The 20704-nt window shown below is 37.2% G+C and overlaps 1 protein-coding gene across 1 annotated transcript; it reads left to right on the top strand.

Annotated features, from left to right (window-relative positions):
- The first annotated feature begins 344 nt into the window (after positions 1 to 344).
- Positions 345 to 5794, top strand: LOC104115672 (uncharacterized). The gene is made up of 6 exons (XM_009626345.4): positions 345 to 867; positions 1764 to 1877; positions 2806 to 2886; positions 3514 to 3686; positions 3873 to 3969; positions 5331 to 5794. The coding sequence occupies exons 1-6, from the start codon at positions 595 to 597 to the stop codon at positions 5451 to 5453; spliced, it is 861 nt and encodes a 286-aa protein (XP_009624640.1). The 5' UTR covers positions 345 to 594; the 3' UTR covers positions 5454 to 5794.
- The last annotated feature ends 14910 nt before the right edge of the window (positions 5795 to 20704 follow it).

Genomic DNA, 20704 nt, shown 5'->3' with positions numbered 1-20704 from the left:
ATATCCTCTTATCAGCCTCCTAAATAGTACTGCATTTGTTTTAATTAATATGAATTTATTTCTTTTTTTTTACTCTTTTCAAAAAGAATAATTCTTTGTAAATTTGGACACATTTTACTTCTTAATAAGAAGCTTTATAATTAAAAATTTTGTAGACACATAAATACTATATATATTTAAAAAAAATCACAAATTTTCTTAGTCAAATAAGTTAACTTGAATTGAAACGAAAACATAATACTTAATGAAAAAGAATTATTTAAGAAAAGAAGACAACAGACGTGTATGACTTGTCTTCCATGGATCGAATAAATATCTCGTGCTAGTCCTACAAATCCTCAGCGAGAGAAAGAAAAAAACAAAAAAAGAAAGAGAAAATGAAAAGACCATTTATCCAAATTGAAGCCCATCCCGTATATTCCGACCTCCCTCAAATTGGTTGCACGACAACGACAAGCACTCGTAATTTAATCCCGAACACAGATACTGGATAAACATAAACTATCCCACTTTTCAATAGATTACCTTCAAAATCTTTGCTGGATATTTTTCTTCGAGCAAAAAGATCCGAAACAGATTAATTTTCATCGCCAAATGCAATCACTTAGTTTTAATCTTACTGCCGGAACCAAAGTGTCATGGCCTGGTCGATTTAATCAGGGAGATGGAAGTAAGCAACAAATTCACATCAGAGGAAATGTGAAGATGTTTAGAATTATGGCGTGTGCGCCTGAGATGAATAGTGGTGCAGAGAGCCAGAGTTCTAGTCCGAGTCCGAGTCCGAGTCCAAGTGAGAGTTCCTTCCTTTCCCGTAGCCAGACCTATGCACTTTTGAAACAGCAAATGGAAGTCGCCACCAAATCTGAGGTCACCACCTTCATATGCATTGCCACTATTTCATTTAATAAATATGTCTGGATTTACCTTTTTGTTAGTTTATGAGGCACCCATCAATAAATGCATGCCATTCATATTTTACATGAGCTTATATCTAATTAATGCTCCATTTATTTTAGAAAGAATGACAAGGATTCGGAGTAGGAGTGTCAAAAATTTGTAATTTAGGTCTCAATTATGTTTTAGGACATCAATTTCTTAATCTTTTTGAAATAAAATTTACTTGATTAGAGTCTGGATAAAAAAGTACCATAAAGTGCAAGTTTTTATAATTACAGATATTTAACATATTCGAAAAAAATGCGATTTAAAAAAAACAGTTTTGATTGCCCAAATAGTAATAGTTTCATATAAAGTGGAGTGGATGAATTATGAACTATTGTCTCATTCTATGGCTTAATCATGATTAATTAATTTGATTTGGTTCAAGTATCATGTGTGAGTAAGTCTTTGACTTCGTAGAATTACTCTCATGCAAAACTCCTCCATGTCACAATCCGGCACGCCCCATGCTTGCTCGATGTATAAGTTCAAATTTTTATTAAATTATAGATTAATGCAAGTTCACGCCAATTATGATAGACAATTTTTTTCCCATAGGTACTCCTCATCATTAGCCTTAAATGCTAGAATTCTTCGTTTGCACTTTTTTTGTGGATTCGGAATTCCACTCAAATGCGTTAATTTTGTAATTGCCAGCTTAAACATGATTACATTGCTATAAAAATCGGGTTACTGGTATCTTGGTGAAAGATTTAGAATTTCAAGAAGAATAGAGGAGAAATTTAAAGCTTTTATCCGCTATGTTGGTAGATGCAAATGAATGCTGTTTCGTTCACATGCTGAATTGGATTATATATATGTAGGACTACAAGCAGGCAGCGAGACTTCGTGATTCATTGAAAATATTTGAGGATGAAGAGCCTGTTTTGCGGCTTAGGAGATTGTTGAAAGAGGCTATTGCAGAAGAGAGGTTTGAGGTACCTGTTCCTTTCTCCAAACAAGTGCTATCAACTGGAGGACCGGAAAATGTTTGGGTTCAGTCCATATGCTTAGACAAAATCATTAACAAACAAATTGAGAGTTAAGGGATATGAAGCTGAATTATCTAACTCTACCTTGTGAAAGCCACAAAATTTGGCCTGCTTTTGGATTTATATCTGAAAATTGCAATTCTGAACATACTCATCAAGTGAATTTGCTTATGTATCTTGGATCTTGTTATAGAGTAAATTACACTTTTGATACGTAATTTATAGAAGTCCTGCTATTTTTGTTTTGGATGGTGCACATTATACCCTAATTTTAAAGTAACGTGCAGAAATGGGATTGTTAAAACAAAAGACAATTTTCAAGTATTGTCTTAAATTTGTATGCATACTGAAGGTAAGGGGTAGAATTTTAAGCCAAATGAATGGTTTTTACTCCTTCCAAAATTGAATTATAAATAAAAGTGTGTTTTGAGCGCTAAAAAGGTCGTAAGAAAATAAAACCAGTAAGATGAGGTCCCCTTTTACATCTTTTCCAAAGTCAGAGATTTCTGCAAGTTCAGAATGGATGAAAAAAAACACACGACTTCTAAGGTATTAAAAGGCGCAATCTGTTTATATAGTACACTAGTGTGCTATATTATTGCACAACTTTGACTCTACATGTCAAATCCATATTTTATTTTCTGCATTTATTTAAGTACATGCCATTATTGGAGATGCATTACAACGCATGATAGCATCCTGAAACCTAGCAATTGTTGCTTTTGAAAACTCCAGGAAATAGATGTGCTGATTTAAAATTGTATAAACTTTCTCATCTCTCTGGTAGTGCTCTATCAGCTATCTCATCGATTATTTGAAGTCACTCTTCATCTAGGTTTACCCTTTCTCGCCCTCTTTCTCTATGTCTTCCCAGGATGCAGCGAGGTACCGTGATGAGTTAAAGGATGTCGCTCCGCATTCTCTCTTGAAATGTTCGAGTGACGCAACCACACTGGTATGAAATATCCTATTTTTATTCAGGAATTGTCATGCTTCTGTTTGACTTTCTTTTACTAGCTGGATTACCAGATTGTGTTGCTCATGAAGCTTATGAATAATGAATTTTGACATAAGTGGCTTTGTATGCACTATACTTTAAGGACAAAAATGTGGGAAAGAAGTAATGAAATTTTTTGGACTTTCATGCATGCCCTCATTATGTTCCACATCTTTTTATTCATGCACATGGGCTGTCTTTTTACACATCTAACAGTTTCTGGGCCCCTTTTCTTCTAAAAAAACAAAAGAAAGATATGCTATTTTATAATTCAGATGTCATTTATGGCTCTTCCTATTATTATGGGGTCTTAACTAAGAAATGTTAAGTTTTTTCCACATTAAATATGCCTGCACAAACGCCATAAAAGAAGCGTGTCAGGATCTAAATGAGGGCTCCTTTTGTGTGCTGTCAGTTTTTGCATATGATTGATTGATGGTTTGATCTTTCTGATCAGCTCATAATCGCACATTCATGATAAGTATATTGAAGCCTGAACATCTCATAATCAGACTTTGCGTAAGTTTATTGAAGCTGGGCAGTTATGTAATCTCTGAAATATCTACTCAACATTGCTTTGTCTAGGGTATCAGGGTTCAAGTTAGAAGCGTGTATATAGAAGGTCGAAGTCATCCATCAAAAGGCCTTTATTTTTTTGCTTATAGAATAAGAATTACCAACAACTCAGATCGTCCTGTTCAACTTCTGAGAAGGCACTGGATCATCACTGATGCTAACGGAAAAACAGAAAATGTCTGGTGAGTCGCTAAGTTTGCTGTTTGGCACATTTGTGGGAGATAATACTGTTTATGTTTTAACTTGTGCATGTCCTTTCTTTTGTAACTTTATGTTGTCCTCATTATGTATGGTGGTCATTTGATTTTGCTTATTTTTATAAATTTGGACTAAAGACTAAATAATGTTACATCGTTTCTTTCTGATAGGGGAATTGGTGTCATTGGTGAACAACCAGTAATACTTCCCAACACTGGTTTTGAATACTCATCTGCATGCCCATTAGGAACTCCAAGTGGAAGAATGGTAAGAAACTAATTTGTTTCCCTTTCCTTTCCTACATGAAATGCAACCTTCTACTCTCATTTTCATCTTTGCTGTGGCATTTTATACTGAGGTCAATATGTAATTGCACCTGAAGATCATTTTTCTTAAGAGCGCATTTGACCACCTAATGCTCTTTATCAAAAAGTAATGAAGGGTAGTAGTTTTCAGAGGTTTAGATTATGCCCTCAAGTTAGCTGTACGCATATTTGAGACTTGCTGTCTATTATGATAAATGTATAATAGAGTTTTGTCTGTGATAGTATAAATGGAACAAATTGCAACAATTTCAGTTGAACTCAGACTAGCACTTATGCGTGCTTTATCTATACACATCTTATAAAAGAATCTATACGCGCTCACGCACTCTGGGGGCCACCCATTAATAGTAATAGAACTCTATGCAAAGTCTTCCCCCTATATGAGTTAATACCCCTTGATGACTTTCGCTGCCTCAAACATCTGAATGTATTTTTCAGCTGAAATGTAATTTTACTATCAAAATTGCATCATACATCCAGAATGATGAAGACATGACCAAGGCTGATGCTTGACATATACCCGCTCTTTTAGGTCCATCACAAGGAAAATGAAAATCGCGATTTGCTTTATCCTACATACAGACACATCCACACTCATTCTTCTGCTCCTTTCAATCAATTCTAGAGGATGAAGTTAGCGCTGAGAAAACAGGAAGAATACGGAATTTAGAGCATCTCAAATGCTTCTCTTATAAACCTAGCACTTACTAATACGTTCTGTAAAAATATTTGCTAAGTGCTGCATGCTTAAAATTGGTTATTTCACTAATTTCTGATTGTCATCTTAGCTTAAAATAGCTTAGCTTCGCTAATTGTCATAATTCTGTGTATTCCTTTTTCTGGATCAAGATGAATTGATGCACTTGTTTAAATTGCATAGCAGTTTTTGGAACTGGGATGAAAAGATTTCAGTTTTATGGTTATCAGGATTCAATTTGGAACAGCAGATGTTAAAGAGAACTGATTTTTCCGAGGTGCCAAGTAGTTAAAAACTAGGATCTACTCAATTTTGTGTTTTAGTGTCGCCATGTTTTAATAGAGTGATACTCCTAATAGTTTGGAGACCTACTATTAGATCCTTCTTAGTTTCTGATAAATAAAAACTGTAATTAGTGATGGGCTTTGATGGTTGCGAAACTTGCAAGAAGTCTCTCTGTGTCTTATTCTTGATCTGGATTTGCAATCAATAGTCATCAATCGTTCTGGTTTTGAAATTGCCTACCTTCTGGGGTTCCCTCCCTTTATCTCTGTTCCTGCAATTTCTGACATGCATTGCGTCTCTGATGGTTTATTACTACACAGGAGGGTGACTTCGAGATGAAGCATATTGATAAGGTAGGCTCACGGACGTTCAATGTTGCCATTGCTCCTTTCTCTCTATCCAAAGTTGGAGATGGCAGTGACACCTTTTCAGATGGGAGCTGAGAATGTTGTGAAGAAAGTAAGAGGGAGGTTTAGCACGTCATTTGCACAACTTATATATATAGTTTTAGGCAAAGTCTGTGTTGTAATTGCTTGGTAGACAATAAACTCATGATATCTGATTCGTTGGGTGTTAGATCAAATGTTGCCCATAGATGTAACATATTCCTTCGGGTAGCAAATATGGATTTTAGGGATCTCTTGTATTGATGTGGATGTCATTGATTCACATCTTGCAAGCTTGAAAGATCATTTGTAATTTGCAAATGTATATAGGATGTAATTGAACTGTTTATATGTTTTCTTCGGCCTTTTGGCGAGGTATATATGTCCATTAGTTTGAACTTTTTCGGCTGAAAAATTTAGTATTGTCTCTTTTCTTTTTGTGGGTGTAGTTAGCTGTTTTATCTAATGGTCGTGTCTATAACAATTCTTACACATTATTTCCTAAGGATAAATGATTTAGGGCTGGTTACCTGTTCATTTTTCAGCCATTGAAATCTCCCTGACAAATATTGAAGTCATTATTTGTAAATATTAGTTTGGACATGATTTTTTTTTTTAAAGTGAAATATCATATAGATTTCAAGTGAACATAATGAGAGAGTGGGTGGAAGGTATATCTCTACATCTCGTTTGATATTTACCTGACGTTTACGTTTCAAAGGAACTCTGGCAAAAAGGAGCTTTGCTTAGTAGCTGCTTCAAGGAAAACGTCATTGCCTATAGATAGATAGCTTAATAGATATATGTAAAAGAATACGTTTCGAAATTAAGAAACATTTAATAGTTACATTTTTTTTTTATAACCGTCCTATTTGGGCACATCTCAACTATTTCCATGAGGTAACTGCTACATTTTGAAATTAGGAACATTCAAGAGCTTCTTTTTTTGTTTTTATTTATAAACATAGGGTTTGGGTCAACTTGCGCACATCTTGACTAGTTTCACGAGGTATCTGCTATCTTCCACCAGGCATTAAGTTCCATTTTTTCAGAAGCAGCTACATCAACTATATAAAGAGTCCACTCAAAGTTATAGCGAGAATCCTTGTTCAATAGTAATTAGTAGGAGTGACAAGTTTCCGAGTTACTAATATAGAAAGTTAATATTTGTTTATTTATTTTGTCGATCAAATTTATGTTTATGTTTGGCCTAGTAAAGGAAACTTTTCCTTCTACAAAAGAAACTATATGGTAGCTTAAATTATTTTCCTAAAATTTAGCACTCTTTTCTTCGGAGACAAGGTTTTTTTTCCCCTTACTAGTTTTAGTATACGCGCTTGTATTAATGGGCATAAACTTTTAAAAAACCGCGTTAATAGTATTGAAAATATGTGTTTGAGTTATAAAAAAAATTTAAGAAAAAAAATCATAAGTTCATGGAAATGATAAGATATTAAATTATTGATCACGGTTAGTTAACTCACCAAAGGAAGAAACCATGTCTTACAGAATTATCCAAAGTTTATGGATTGTAAATATTAATGAAAATGTGAAAAAGTAAATCAAACTAAATATACATTGACTTCAACCAATAACGCATAAGTAGTCCCTGATTTAACTGTGAGCATAGTAAAATTCACATGGAATATAATCAATTATCATAAATTGTGTACTTAAAAATATTAAATTTATGAAATATATTAATTATTACAAATGGTGTACTTAAAATAATAATAAATGGCATACGCATATTTTTGAAAATTTTGTTTGGAGTTATAACATAAAATTTACTAACATGCACAAAAGCTATAACTGGACTTTCGAATTTAAAGTATAATTGATGATTGATGATGTTATTTTAGTGACTTAATACTTGAAATCTAATGATTTGGTCAATGTGCAACAACAATAATAAAATAAAGTTAGTTTGATATGATTTTAATTAAATTACTGTTAAGTTGTACCAAATATAAACGTCTTGATTTGCTATTAATTTTTAGATAACCGAAAAGCACATAGAAATTGATACCTTTTGGGCTTTTGACCACATGAATAAAATAGAAAAGAAGTTAAACTTTTAATTAGAAAAAAGTGCTGGAACGAGAAGGGCAAAAAGAAAAGAAAAGGGGATGATGAAGAATCTAAAATCTCATAGCCATTTATTTAGAGTTTAATTGAGAAAAAAGGGGACAAAATCAAATTTATAATAGTCACGACCCAAAACCAAATTGCCGCAAAAAAAAAAGAAGAAGAAGAAGCGAAAACCAAGACTCATAACCAATTAAGTTTGTTTTGAAAGAAAACACCACAAAATATAGTCTACAAGAATTATAGTTATTTTTATATTAGGTAAAACTTTAATTGATTTTGAAGTTCTCAATATTAGGATTTCCACCTAGTCTAAATAAGGAAAGACATAATAAAAAAATTAGTTGATTTCAAAATCCTAACATTAGAAAAATAAATTAATTATAATTTTATCTAATGTTAAATCTATTTTTGAAGGGTAAAAAAGGCGAAAGATATTTCGCTATAGAATATCATGCGTTTAACATAGTATAGATAAACTAGTATTAGTACGAGGGTAATGCACGGAAATTATTAAATAATGTTAATCATATCAAAGTATGATTTGATTTGTTCGAGCAAGTTAGATCATGTGTTTTAACAAAATCATAATTGTCATCTTATCTTAATGCAAGTACCCAATAATAAAAATTCTACGTAATTAAATGAAATGAATCATATAATCATCGAATAACGTTTGGATTAAATTCGAATATCATAATTATATAGTTTGTGCTACAAACAATCTGAATATAACTTGATTCAGAATAGAGCTCAAAACTTCTTTATTTACGTACTATTTTTCTAACTTTACTTATTATTTGTTCATCAATTCTTTCCTACTTGTAACTCGTAATGAAGATCATAAAGTAATTCATTTGTAAACATATGTTTATTTAGAAATAGTCTATATGAGATAATGATTCGTCTTAACTTTTAATAATAACAAAAGAATAATCCGATATAAATAATTTCTATTGTTCAAGGTTGAGGGGAGAGTTTGATTTTTAAAAGCAAAGTTAAAGGTATTCACCTAAAAATACTTATTAAAAATGAAATAAAATTAAGGGAAAAATTCACAACTGCATATTGGACCCAGACTTTTTATTCAATAATACCTATTTACAATAATACCCATTAAATAATTACTCTTTATATCTATTTTAATCCCCAACTTTCACTTCTCAATATCATGCCATCTGATGCCTTTTCTTTTTCTTTTTTATTTGACAAGAGTGGGTTGCTCTAGTGGTGAGCACAAGTTGGGGAGTTCTTGGATGGAGGGAGCCGAAGGTCTATCGGAAACAGCCTCTCTACCCCAGGGTAGGGACAAAGTCTGCGTACACACTACCCTCCCCAGACCCCACTGGTGGGATTATACTGGGTTTTTGTTTTTCTTTTTTATTTCTTTTTCTTTGCATCCTTTTTTTTCCTTTTCTTATTTCATTCATTTTTTTCTTTATAATTATTTTTCCTCCATTATTTTGTTCCATTCATTTTTATTTTTTGTTCTTTTTCTGATACAGCAAAATTTCGTTTGCTTTGTAATTTTTTTCTCTATATAACTGATAGACTATACCTTTTTATTTCCTCTCCTTTTTTTTTGTACAAATTAAAATAGCTTATACAATATTCATTTTTATTTTTTTTGTTTAAAAAAAATGTGAATCACTACAAATGTTTCTAACATATAGTATACCAAGATGATACATAACAAGATGGTATATCAGTATAATAATATTAGTTTAAAATATTTCTTATAATAATATACTGAAACGATATATAAATATACCATAGGTATATTACTATTTTATTTGTATTCCTACACTTGCTTCTATTTCAGTGAATAATACCTCTATGAAACTCAATTAAATTAAAACCGAATTTAGTTGGAAATTTTAAAGAACTACAAAAAAAAAAAAAAGTAACAATATACTGTTATATTATATTGTATACAATCAGAACGTGGTATGCAATATATAATTCTTTTTTCTTGATAGTGCAACATAATTTTGACCCAAATTTCAAAAATCAGCCCAAAAATATCACACTCAATTGACTAAAAAAGTAGCCACGGCCTCCAATCAATATTTTAAGCACATTAACAGTTAGAATCAGATCAAAACTATTGCAAACTAAACAAAATCAGTTTATGAGTTTCAAGATTCTTTAATGATGGATCTGATTTTTCTTACAACAAATATGCGAGCATCGGCATTAGCACCACAATCTACACATAAAAGAATGACACCAGAATATACTTCATTACTTCAAACACACACACATTAATAAAAAAGTAGAATTCAAATACATGGAGTTTTAATTTTCTTCAGATTTGAAATAGCATCCATTAATTTGAAGTGATTCTTTGCTGAATAATCGACGGAGACTTGACGGAAACTTTCTCTTGCTTAGGTTCCTCGCCAATGAACATATTTATGGAAGATTGAAGTGATATGGGGAAGAAAAAGGAATAGTGAGAACAAATATGAAGTGTAACATGCACTTTGGGTGGATCAGTAAATTTTTGAGCGAAATAGGTGTAAATTGAAATAAGATAAAAATGAGTAAGAAATGGGCAAATATTTAGGTTCTCATAGGTAATTTGTGTAAATTTTTCTATTTTTGTGAGTAAATATGACTAAAATAGAAAACTAATCACCCATTTTGGCCCAATCTTCAATTTAATTACCCCGGACCCAATTGCCGAATTATTGTAAAAAAAAAAAAAAACAATTCCTCTCTATTATAGTGAACCGCGAGATAGTTGATCAAATGACAATAGAAGGCCTTTGATAATTTTGAGCTTTTGACTTTCCTTAGCCCACTGGCACTGATTGTATGAACTAAATGGTGATACGCAAATATTTTGGAAATTGCTTTAGAGTTTAGATAAAGCTCTATGTCATTGCATGTTCCACATTTATGTGCCATATTAAAACATCCAAAATAGAATATTGTAACTTCCTAATATTTTGATAGGATATTTGACAGTCAAAGGGTAGTATCTATTATCTTATGGTTCTCAACCCACAGTAAAGGTAGTCTTCTCACCATGACACACAGGGGCGTATGTAGCCCTATAACATCGGGTTCAATTGAACTCATAGAGTTTGAATTCTGGATCCGCCTCTAATGACACAAGTTTATTTGCCATAACAAATCAACAACCAGGTATATGATATGCATTAGGAGCACTATTAGCATTTTCACTTCTTTTTTATGTCCTTTTCATTGTAGCTTTGTCATTTCTAAATCATAAGTTATATGTGATTTAAATTATGCTTTTACGTGTAAAAATATAATTTCTCCATTCCCCTTATCTTATAAGTAGTACGTTACGTTTGTGTGTTTTTTTAATCTTTTAGCTAACATTTGCAAGTGATAGGTTCAATTGCATGCATCTACTATTATTAAAAAGTTAAACTGATTTGCTTGTTCGATCCTACAAAAAATTTAGAATTGACGCAAATTTGTTTTGATTTTCAATTGAATAGTATATCTCTACTGCTTTAATTACAGTACTCAAATTTAAATAAAATAATTTCAGCAATATATTATCTAAGCACATTTATAATATGGGTAGGTCGGAGCCCTATTCCAACCACAATACATCCATCAGTCAGTCAGTGCAGTATGTTAGTATTGTAGGCTTTGTATGTATATTTTTTTTGGTTTATCAGTTGTAATAGTTATGGCGACCTTGCCGGCCCAACTTTATATTGATGTTCAGTTAGAGCTAGTCTCCGTTCACTTTTATATTTTGTTTCACAAATTGTCCTGCAATGTAGCCCTATTGCCAAAGTATCACATTGTATTCTCAGAGTCCCTCAGTCTCTGGTTGGTATGCTCGGTCAAGTGAGGCAACAGGTGCCGGTCTCGCCTCCCCAGGTTTGGGGCGTGACAAACTTTAACTATTCAACGAAAAAGTAATATACTCTAGTTGTCTTGTTACTTATAACCTATTTGGCCAAACTTTTTTTTGGGTAAAAAGTGCTTAAAATTGAGGTGTTTGGCCAAATTTTTAGAAGGAAAAAAAGTGCTTTTGAGGAGAAGCAGAATCAGATTTTAAGAAGCAGAAAAAAGTAGTTTCTTTCCAAAAGTACTTTTTTGAGAAGCATTTTTTAGAAAAATACACTTAGAAGCAGTTTTCAAAAGCTTGGCCAAACACTAATTACTGCTCAAAAGTGCTTTTTAAATTAATTAGCCAAACACAAATTGTTTCTCACCAAAAACACTTTTTTAAAAAGTACTTTTGAAAAAAATATTTATCAAAATAAGCTGATTTTAGAAGTTTGGCCAAACAGGCTATTAGTAGTAATGTTGCCATTGTTCTATGATGACTAAATAAACTAAACTATCTCAGGTTTATTCTTTTAGGCAATAAATTATACTTTACGTTTTTTTTATTAAAATTCAAAATATAATTTATATATGAATGGTACGTTGACTCTTGAAAGATAATTTTTTTGAACTCATTGACCGTTGAGAAATAGATTTATGAACAAAATGCTTAACACTGTTATATAGTTATCATGTATCTAAGTTAACGCTCATTATATATATTTTTAATACCACTCTGTTCAGAGGCGGATTCAGGATTTGGGGGTTTCGGATGTCAAGCAGAAGGAAAAGATGGACCTTTGTCACTAGCACCTTGATGACTTTTGTTTTATGGGTGACACTTTAAATATATATACTATTTCTTATACATATTTACATATATACATAGAGTTTTCGCTGAACCTTGCGGGTGGTGTACCACCCCGAATCATATACATAGATCCACCCTTGACTCTATTAGATGATATTATACATTCTTCATCCATCATATTATCGTTATTCTTTTTTTCCCATAGAGTTGTTTACCTTTAAAATTGGATAAAAATTAAACTTATAATGTGGTTCTAAGGACACGTGATTTCACTTAATACCAATTGATAAATATGAAGATTAATAACAGAAATGAACTATAAAGTAAAGCAAACTAGTGTTAGAATGGAACTCGGCCCTCGAGTTTGGATACCCTCGAACTAGTTGATGCAAGAACAATTAAAATATAACAAGCTGATGAACAATAGTATAAATGAGAAAGAGAATTATATTGCTTTGATATCTGTGAACAATGTGTGTTATAAATGATTAGAACCCCCCTTTAAATAGTAGAGAAATTTCACTTATGGTATAATTCTAATTACAGAAGAAAATCCCATGTTTGCTAATTAACCGTTTCTGATTTGATCCGTTCCGAGATTTATGCCATGATCCCCGACCAGTCACGGATATCTCGCATTTCTGTTATTGTGCTATCTTCGATCTTGTTCGATGTCCGTCTCATTTGGCTTCGATCGCTACTAGCCTCGATCTCGACAAGTACCTCGATTATGAACTTGGTACCTTATCCTCGTGATTTAATCTGTTCCGTTACGAGGCCGTCCTTCGATGCAACCTTCCGGTCTCGGTCAAATAGTAAAATCGGTTGGGCCCGATTTTAACCGTATACAGATAGTCCCCTAGTTTTTTGGAGTGAAATGACAAGAAAAGAATTGAGCCTTCGATTTTCTATCTCGACCTCTCATGACGTCATCCTCGTGACGTAAGCGACGGGAGTGACCGAAACTTCCCGTTAGTACAGTTCCCCAAGTCATTAATGAGTGTCAGTTGGTGGTCGGCCACTAGTGCCTTTGAACCGTCGCCGTGAATCCAATAAATAGACCCCTTTCTCATTGATTCAAACTTTACTTTCACTTCCTTCTAATCTCCAAAGCCTTTACATCTCTTAAGTTCTTCCCTTCTACAAATCTTTTGGTTTTGTTGTTAATCCTTTCTCAAACGTCAAGTCCTATTATCTTCATCTTCTTCAAACTTACACAAAAATGGCAAAAACATCGAAAACGGTACCACAAAAGAAGTTGCTTCATCTTCTCGACCGGCCGGCGGGAAAACGCTGGTGGAACCCCGTCTTGAGGAATGCATTCCTCGGGGGTGCGCGCTAAACTCCGATTTCAAGACCGATAAAGCCTCGTCGATTCCTGGTCGATGCGAGCCAATGTCGAGGTATATATGCTCAATAACTGAGGGATACCTTAATCAGGTAAAGAAAGACTCCAACTGGGAGGGCAAAGAGGTGGTGATCCCGACCCCCGAAGAAGACATCACCACTCATGTGGAAGAGTTTCTAAGTGTTTACACTTACCCTTTCACGCTGGGCCCCCTCGACCCCGTCATCGTTGATTTTTGCCGTCAATATCAAATAACCCTAGGCCAAATCCATCCTTTCTTTCGGCGAATTGTTATTCTGCTCCGATTCTTCGTGAGCAAAGTCGAGGGGCTCCCTTTCACCCTCGATCACTTTATCAGATTGTATAGCCCCCGCCTCTATCGAGGCGGGTTAATAAAACTCCAATGTCTGGCTACCAAAGTGTTGTTCTCGAGCATATATGAGGACAAAGATCAAGGCTGGATGGGCCGGTTCGTTTGAGTGAGGACTTCCGACCTAATCCTAGCCGAAAAGATGTCATTTCCTGAGAAATGGAACATGAATCGTAAGTACTGTCTCCCTGTTAGCTTCCATGTATTATTTGTTCCTTTTATCTTTTCTCATTGATGTCTTTTTCCATGATGTAGCGGTCGCTTGGATGCCCCGTGCGATTCTCGACCTCGAGAGCTGCGTTCGAAACCTGGCCTCGACCTCTACATACGCCGAGCGCTCATGGCTCGATTTAGCAAAGGGACGATGGGAGGCCAAGAATCATGGTAATCCCACTTTTTGTGTATTTGATGATTTGATTAAGACGCCCTTCTTCCACTTATTCAATTTTCTCGTGTACAGGCCTGGGCAAGGATGCGGTCATAAGGCCCCCGTCTGGTGAGGAGGAGACTTCGACCCCGGTTTCGAATCTGGCGAAGGATAAGAAGAGGAAAAGGACCTCAATCTCCGAGGATCCAAAGCCTAAAAAAATCCAGTTCGTAAGCTGAAGAAAGACATCGTTGCCCTGCCTGCGGATATGATTCAACGGTTAAGGGAGGAAGAAGAAGAAGATGAAGACGATGGCTCGGAACTGGTAGCCCGAGTGAAGAAAACCATCGAGGCCCCAAAGGCCGCTGAGTCAGTGGTGGTTGAGGAGATTCCGCCTCGAGCCGAGGGGGTCTTGGAAAAGGACTTGGGCAAAGTCCCCGAGTCGTCGAAGATCGAAGATGCCTCCCGCCGAGATGAGCAAAAGGCGGTTATGTCTGAAGGGGCCGGCTCCGAGGCCCTTCGCAGCGAGGAGAACGCCCTAAGTGGCTCACTTGGGGCAATAGATATTGGAGACTCGTCGATTCTCCCTGTATTTTTTGAGGAGGCAATTTGGGAGGCCCAAGATACGAGGACTCCCGAAGTAAATGGGGCCCATGGAGGGGAGGACCCCTTTCGTTGTTATTTTATCAGGGTCGAGGATGCTACCGACCTGAGTGAAGCATCGAGTCTCCTCGATAAGGCTCAACAAGCCTTGAATCGGGTGAGTCTCAACTCCCTTTGTCGATATCATACTTAGTTTATTTCTTCTCTTCATGTCTAATTTCCTTTCTTTTTTCCGTATAGGCTTTGGCACTCTATTAGGAGGCATTTTCAAAGTCCTGAGCAGAGCTGAGCCAATGTGAGGCCGACCTCCGAGGGCTCACGGAGGAGAGAAATGCCCTTAAACTTCTCAGTGGGCAAAAAGAAGAGGAGATCAAGGACCTCCAAGCCGAGTTGGCCAAGGCTCACCAAGATCAGACTTACCTGATCGAGCAGGTAATGAAAATCTTAAAAGCTCATGGGCTAGATTCGGGAACGGTGGCTAACATTTAAATCTCACAACTGCAGCAGAAGGTCGAGAGGATCGAGCAGTTCCGCGAGGAGGTCAACATGATGCAGGCGGAGACCTTGGGGTGAAAAGAAAGTATGGACCGCTTTGCTGCTGAAAAAGAGGCCGCTCGAGCCCAATTGTCATCGTTTGAAAGTCAGCTTCGAGGCATAAAGGAGAAGAGATCAACTCAGGCAAAGAAAAATAGAGGAGCTCGAGGCTCGGTTGGCTTCCGAACTTGCAAAGGCCAAATCTGAAGCCAAAAAGGCAAAGGCCGAGGCAGAGGCGATCGTGGCCGTCTACCGGGCCGATGCTGAAGTCGCTCAAATCCAAGCGAGAGAGGCAACCTAGATCGCTCAAACTCGAGCATATTAGATTGCTGAACTCGCCAAATGCCAATCTCGGAGGGAAACCCTCAAGAAGATCCACGCTCGAGGTTTCGATCTTACCGACGAGATAATAAAGGCTAAAGAGCATGAAGCTGATGCTAGAGCGCTGGCCTCTTCTGATAATGATGATGATGATGGCAGCAAGAGCGGGTCCAAGAACGGGGAGGACCTCGATGGAAAAGAAGCTGCCCATGAGGAAATTAGGAATCTTAGGCTTTTTCTTTTTTGATTTTTTTGTGCGGGACCCTGATCAGTCCTTGTAAATATTTTCGTATATATAAAAGATCTTTTTCTCTTTGAATTGTCTTTATTCTATTTCCTGCCTCGTAAAAATTCTATTTCATTCATGCCTTCATGCCTTATGGAGATTTTGCTCACAAGTTTGGGACTTTAGGCAACTAGACCGAAGTCGGACCAGTGTAGTCTTTAAAATCGAGTGAGTACTTGCTCGAACTCGAAGTAGAGTGACCCTTAGGTTTTAGTTGAGTAAGGACGATTTCTCGAACTCAAAAAATAAAATGGCCTTTAGGCTCTTGAATTAGGTCGATATGGCCTCAAAAGAATGGCTTTTCCCCTTTTTCGGCTTGAAAAATTAATCATAAAAATTTGTCATGCCTTAGCACGAGATAAATTTGTACCCATTAGGTTTTTCGAGGATTGGTGTTATCGAAATCCTTTGCTTTGTTATGCCTTAGCACAAAATTGTCTGGGAGTTCGAACAATTCGATACCCCTTAGGGTTTTTCGAGGGTCGATATTATCGAGACCCTTAGTAATTCAGCCGAGGGTTGACTTTTTTAACCAGTTTATGAGAATATTTGAAGGCCTGTTTTATAACGGAATTAAGACGTCTCTGAACCGTGTTAATTTGGCCGTAGTCTTTAGTTTGGGATTTGCCCCTTAGGCTTGTTTCCCTGCTATAATTCAAACTCGTTCGAAGTGTTAGTCTCGAGTGGGGTGGCCGTGGCCTATAAAATCGAGGATTGCCTTTTTAAGGTCTTACGATTTCGAGGTTTAGTAATTCGATCATGTCGATTTTTTGGACGACAGTCCCCGAGTATAGGGTAAATTGTTTGAACTTCAGTTGTGATCGGCCCTTAAGCCAGTTTCCACAATAGATCATAAGTATAAAATTGTAAAGTATAAATTTCTCTAAGGCATGGAACATCTGGTAAGGAAAAGTACTTCTTTCAATAGATTATATATGCGTACATATTTTGCCATTAGGGCTCGAGTAATCTACATGGACACGGTTCATTTGACCATTTTTTCCTTTACCTATCAAGACCCTGTCGACACGAAGTATTTTTCTTGTAACTATCCGAAGGTGATGCCCCCCCAGTATTCGAGGTTGATTGTAAAGGAGCCTCGGATACTGTTAAAATGCTCTAAGTTAGCACGAACAATGGTTGCCTTGTTAAAAACCTCGCCGGAAAAACCCATTTGGGACAAAAACCGGTCTAAGGGAAAAAGAGTGCAACACGTGCTTTCAGACCTAAGGACTTTGTGTTTGAAGAATCCTTTAGTGTCTTCGATTAAATACCTGCAAATTGTTAGTATAAAATATAAACAAAAATGGAGAAGGTCGTACCTTAGCAGTAATATCGTTTGAGGAGTGATATGTTCCAATTGTTTGGTAATTATTCGCCGTTCATCGTGCCAAGTTTGTAGGATCCCTTTCCGATGATATCGAGGACCTGATACGGTCCCTCCTAGTTCGGGCCAAGTTTTCCTTCGTTTGGGTCTCGAGTATTGAGGGAGACCATCCTCAGAACCAAGTCCCCGATTTTAAAGTGTCGAAGATTGGCTCTTCGATTGTAGTACCTTTCGATTCGCTGTTTCTGTGCGGCCATTCGAACGAGGGCGGCTTCCCGTTTTTCATCTAGAAATTCGAGGCTTGTATTCATAGCCTCATGATTTGACTCTTCCGTTTCATATCGAAACCTGACGCTAGGTTCCCTGACTTCAACCGGGATCAGAGCTTTAATGCCATATACTAAAGAGAATGGTGTTGCCCCCGTACTGGATTTTGACGTTGTTCGATATGCCCAAAGGACTTCGGGCAATATTTCTCTCCATTTCCCCTTAGCGTCGTTCAATCTTTTCTTTAGATTTTGAATGATGGTCTTGTTTGTCGATTCGGCCTATCCGTTCCCACTAGGATGATATAGCGTCGATAGTATCCCTTTTATTTTGTGATCTTCGAGAAACTTTGTAACTTTGCTGCCGACGAATTGCTTTCCATTGTCGCATACGATCTCGGCAGGCATCTCGAATCGGCATATAATGTGGTTCCAGATGAAGTCTATGACTTCTTTTTTTCTAATTTTCTCGAAAGCCTGTGCTTCAACCCACTTAAAGAAATAGTCAGTCATAAATAAAATAAATTTAGCTTTACCTGGGGCCGATGGTAGAGGGCCAACAATATCCATTCCCCATTTCTTAAATGTCCATGGGGATAAGACTGAGTGGAGTTGCTCTCCGGGTTGGTGAATCATCGACGCTACCTTTGACATTTGTCGCACTTTCGGACAAACTCTTTTGTATTTTTTTCTATATCGGCCCAATAACATCCTGCTCTGATGACTTTGTGAACCAATGATTTGGCACCTGAATGATTTCCGCAGGTGCCCTCGTGGATTTCTCGTAGGACGTAGTCGGTATCTCCTGGTCCCAAACATATTGCCAATGGTCCATCGAACATCCTTCTATATAGTGTTCCATCTTCGGCCAATGTGAATCGTGCGACCTTCGTACGTAGAGTCCTCGATTCCTTAGGATCCGATGGAAGCTTTCCGTTCTTTAGGTACTCGATATATTTGTTCCTCTAATCCCAGGTCAGACTTGTGGAGTTGATTTTGGTGTGGCCTTCTTCGATTACTGACCTTGAAAGTTGTACAACAGTCCCCGAGCTAATCTCGTTGTCTTTGACTGATGACCCAAAATATGCAAGGGCATCGGCCTCACTGTTTTGTTCTCAAGGCACATGCTGTAGGGGGTCCTTTCTTTAAACCGATGTAGAGTCACCTGTAGTTTGTCCAAGTACCTCTGATTCGATCTTCTCGAACCTCGAAGGTTCTTTTGACTTAGTTTACCACAAGCAGGGAGTCACATTTGGCCTCAATGACCTCTGCTCCCAAACCTTTAGCTAGCTCGAGACCTGCAATCATGGCCTTATACTCAGCCTCATTGTTAGTTAACTTGGAAGTTTTGATAGCTTGTCTAATTGTATTACCTGTGGGCGGCTTCAAAACGATGCCTAGCCCGGACCCCTTCACGTTCGAAGCGCCGTCTGTGAAGAGGGTCCACACCCCCGATGATATACCCGATTTTAATAATAGTTCCTTTTCGACCTCGGGTACGAGGGCTGGTGTAAAGTCGGCCACGAAATCCGCTAAGATATGAGACTTGATGGTCGTTCGGGGTCGATACTCGATATCATACCCACTGATCTCGATGGCCCATTTGGCCAATTTGCCCGAAAGTTCGGGCTTATGCAAAATATTGCGAAGGGGATAAGTAGTCACCACACAGATTGGGTGACACTGAAACTATGGTTTTAATTTCCTAGAGGCGCTTATTAGGGCAAGCGCTAATTTTTCTAAGTGTGGGTGCCGGGTCTCGACCTCACCTAAAGTTCGACTAACATAGTAAACAGAAAATTGCGTACCTTACTCTTCTCGAACTAGGACCCTACTTACCGCGATTTCCGAGACTGCTAGGTACAAGTAGAGTTGCTCGTCCGCTTTCGGAGTATGAAGTAGTGGCGGGCTCGAGAGGTACCGCTTTAATTCTTCCAATACTTGTTGGCATTCCGGGGTCCATGCAAAATTGTTCTTCTTCTTGGCCGACCGTGGCATCGATCATGCGATCAATATTCTGTAGAGGAAAAGAGTCTTTAGGACATGCTTTGTTTAAATCTTTATAGTCTTCGCACATTCTAAGTTTTTTCCCTTTTTAGGAACTACGACTACGTTTGCTAACCATTCAGGATATTTTATTTCCCGAATGGATCCTATTTTGAGAAGTTTGGCTACCTCGTCCTTGATGAATGCATGTTTTACCTCGGACTGGGGCCTTCTCTTTTGTTTTACTGGGCGGAACTTTGGGTCCAAGCTCAGTCGATGTGTAGTGATCTCCGGCGGGATCCCTATCATATCTAGGTGGGACCAAGCAAAACAATCCATATTATTGATAAGAAATTTAATGAGTTTTTCCCTGAGCTCGGGGGTTAACCCCGTACCCAGGTATACCTTTCGATCGGGTAGATGCTCGATCAGTATGACTTGATCCAGCTCTTTGAATGTCGATTTGGTGACGTCGGAATCCTCGGGGATTATGAAGGATCGAGAGGTCCAGTAGTCATCGTCCTCGTCCGTTCCCTGCTTCTCCGACTGAGTCGAGGCTGGTGGCTGTGGTTGCTATTTAGCTTCCTGTTTTCCTTTGGACTCCGATTCCTTTGTTGACGAAAGTGCCGATACCGGTATTACTTCGTCGACCGCAAACATCTATTTGGTAGCATGTTGTTCCCCATACACCGTTTTTACTCCATCCGGTGTTAATTTTGTAGTTGTGCTATAGCGGCTTGTTGAGCCTGTAACATTTCGAATATCAATTGAAAGTTAACTCCACCATCTTCTCCGCCCTGCGTACCTCGACCACTTGATCGAACTTCCCTGCGTACGCTACCTTCGGGAGCAACGCCCAAATTTGCATTTAGGGCGACTTGTGAACTGACATCGACGAGATTTGCAATTGGTGCTCCCTTGAAGTCAGCCTGAGGCGCCTCGATCCCTAGGGCGGCTATATTGTCATTTTCCCCGTGAAATCCGAGGTCGTTGTCACCATGTATAGGCGCTGCTTGTGAGTTTGACATGTTTATCCTAAAAACAAAAATTCTTACGAGAATAAGTGTAAATCAGTGTGTGTTATCGGAATCAATATTAAGAAATCACTATTATCTTTGGCCCCACGGTAGGCTCCAAACTGTTTACCCTTAAAATTGGATAACAATTAAACTTATAATG

The sequence above is a fragment of the Nicotiana tomentosiformis genome, chromosome 10 (assembly GCF_000390325.3).
Source record: "Nicotiana tomentosiformis chromosome 10, ASM39032v3, whole genome shotgun sequence".
Taxonomy (NCBI): Eukaryota; Viridiplantae; Streptophyta; class Magnoliopsida; order Solanales; family Solanaceae; genus Nicotiana; species Nicotiana tomentosiformis.
This window is presented reverse-complemented; position numbering and strand designations above follow the sequence as displayed.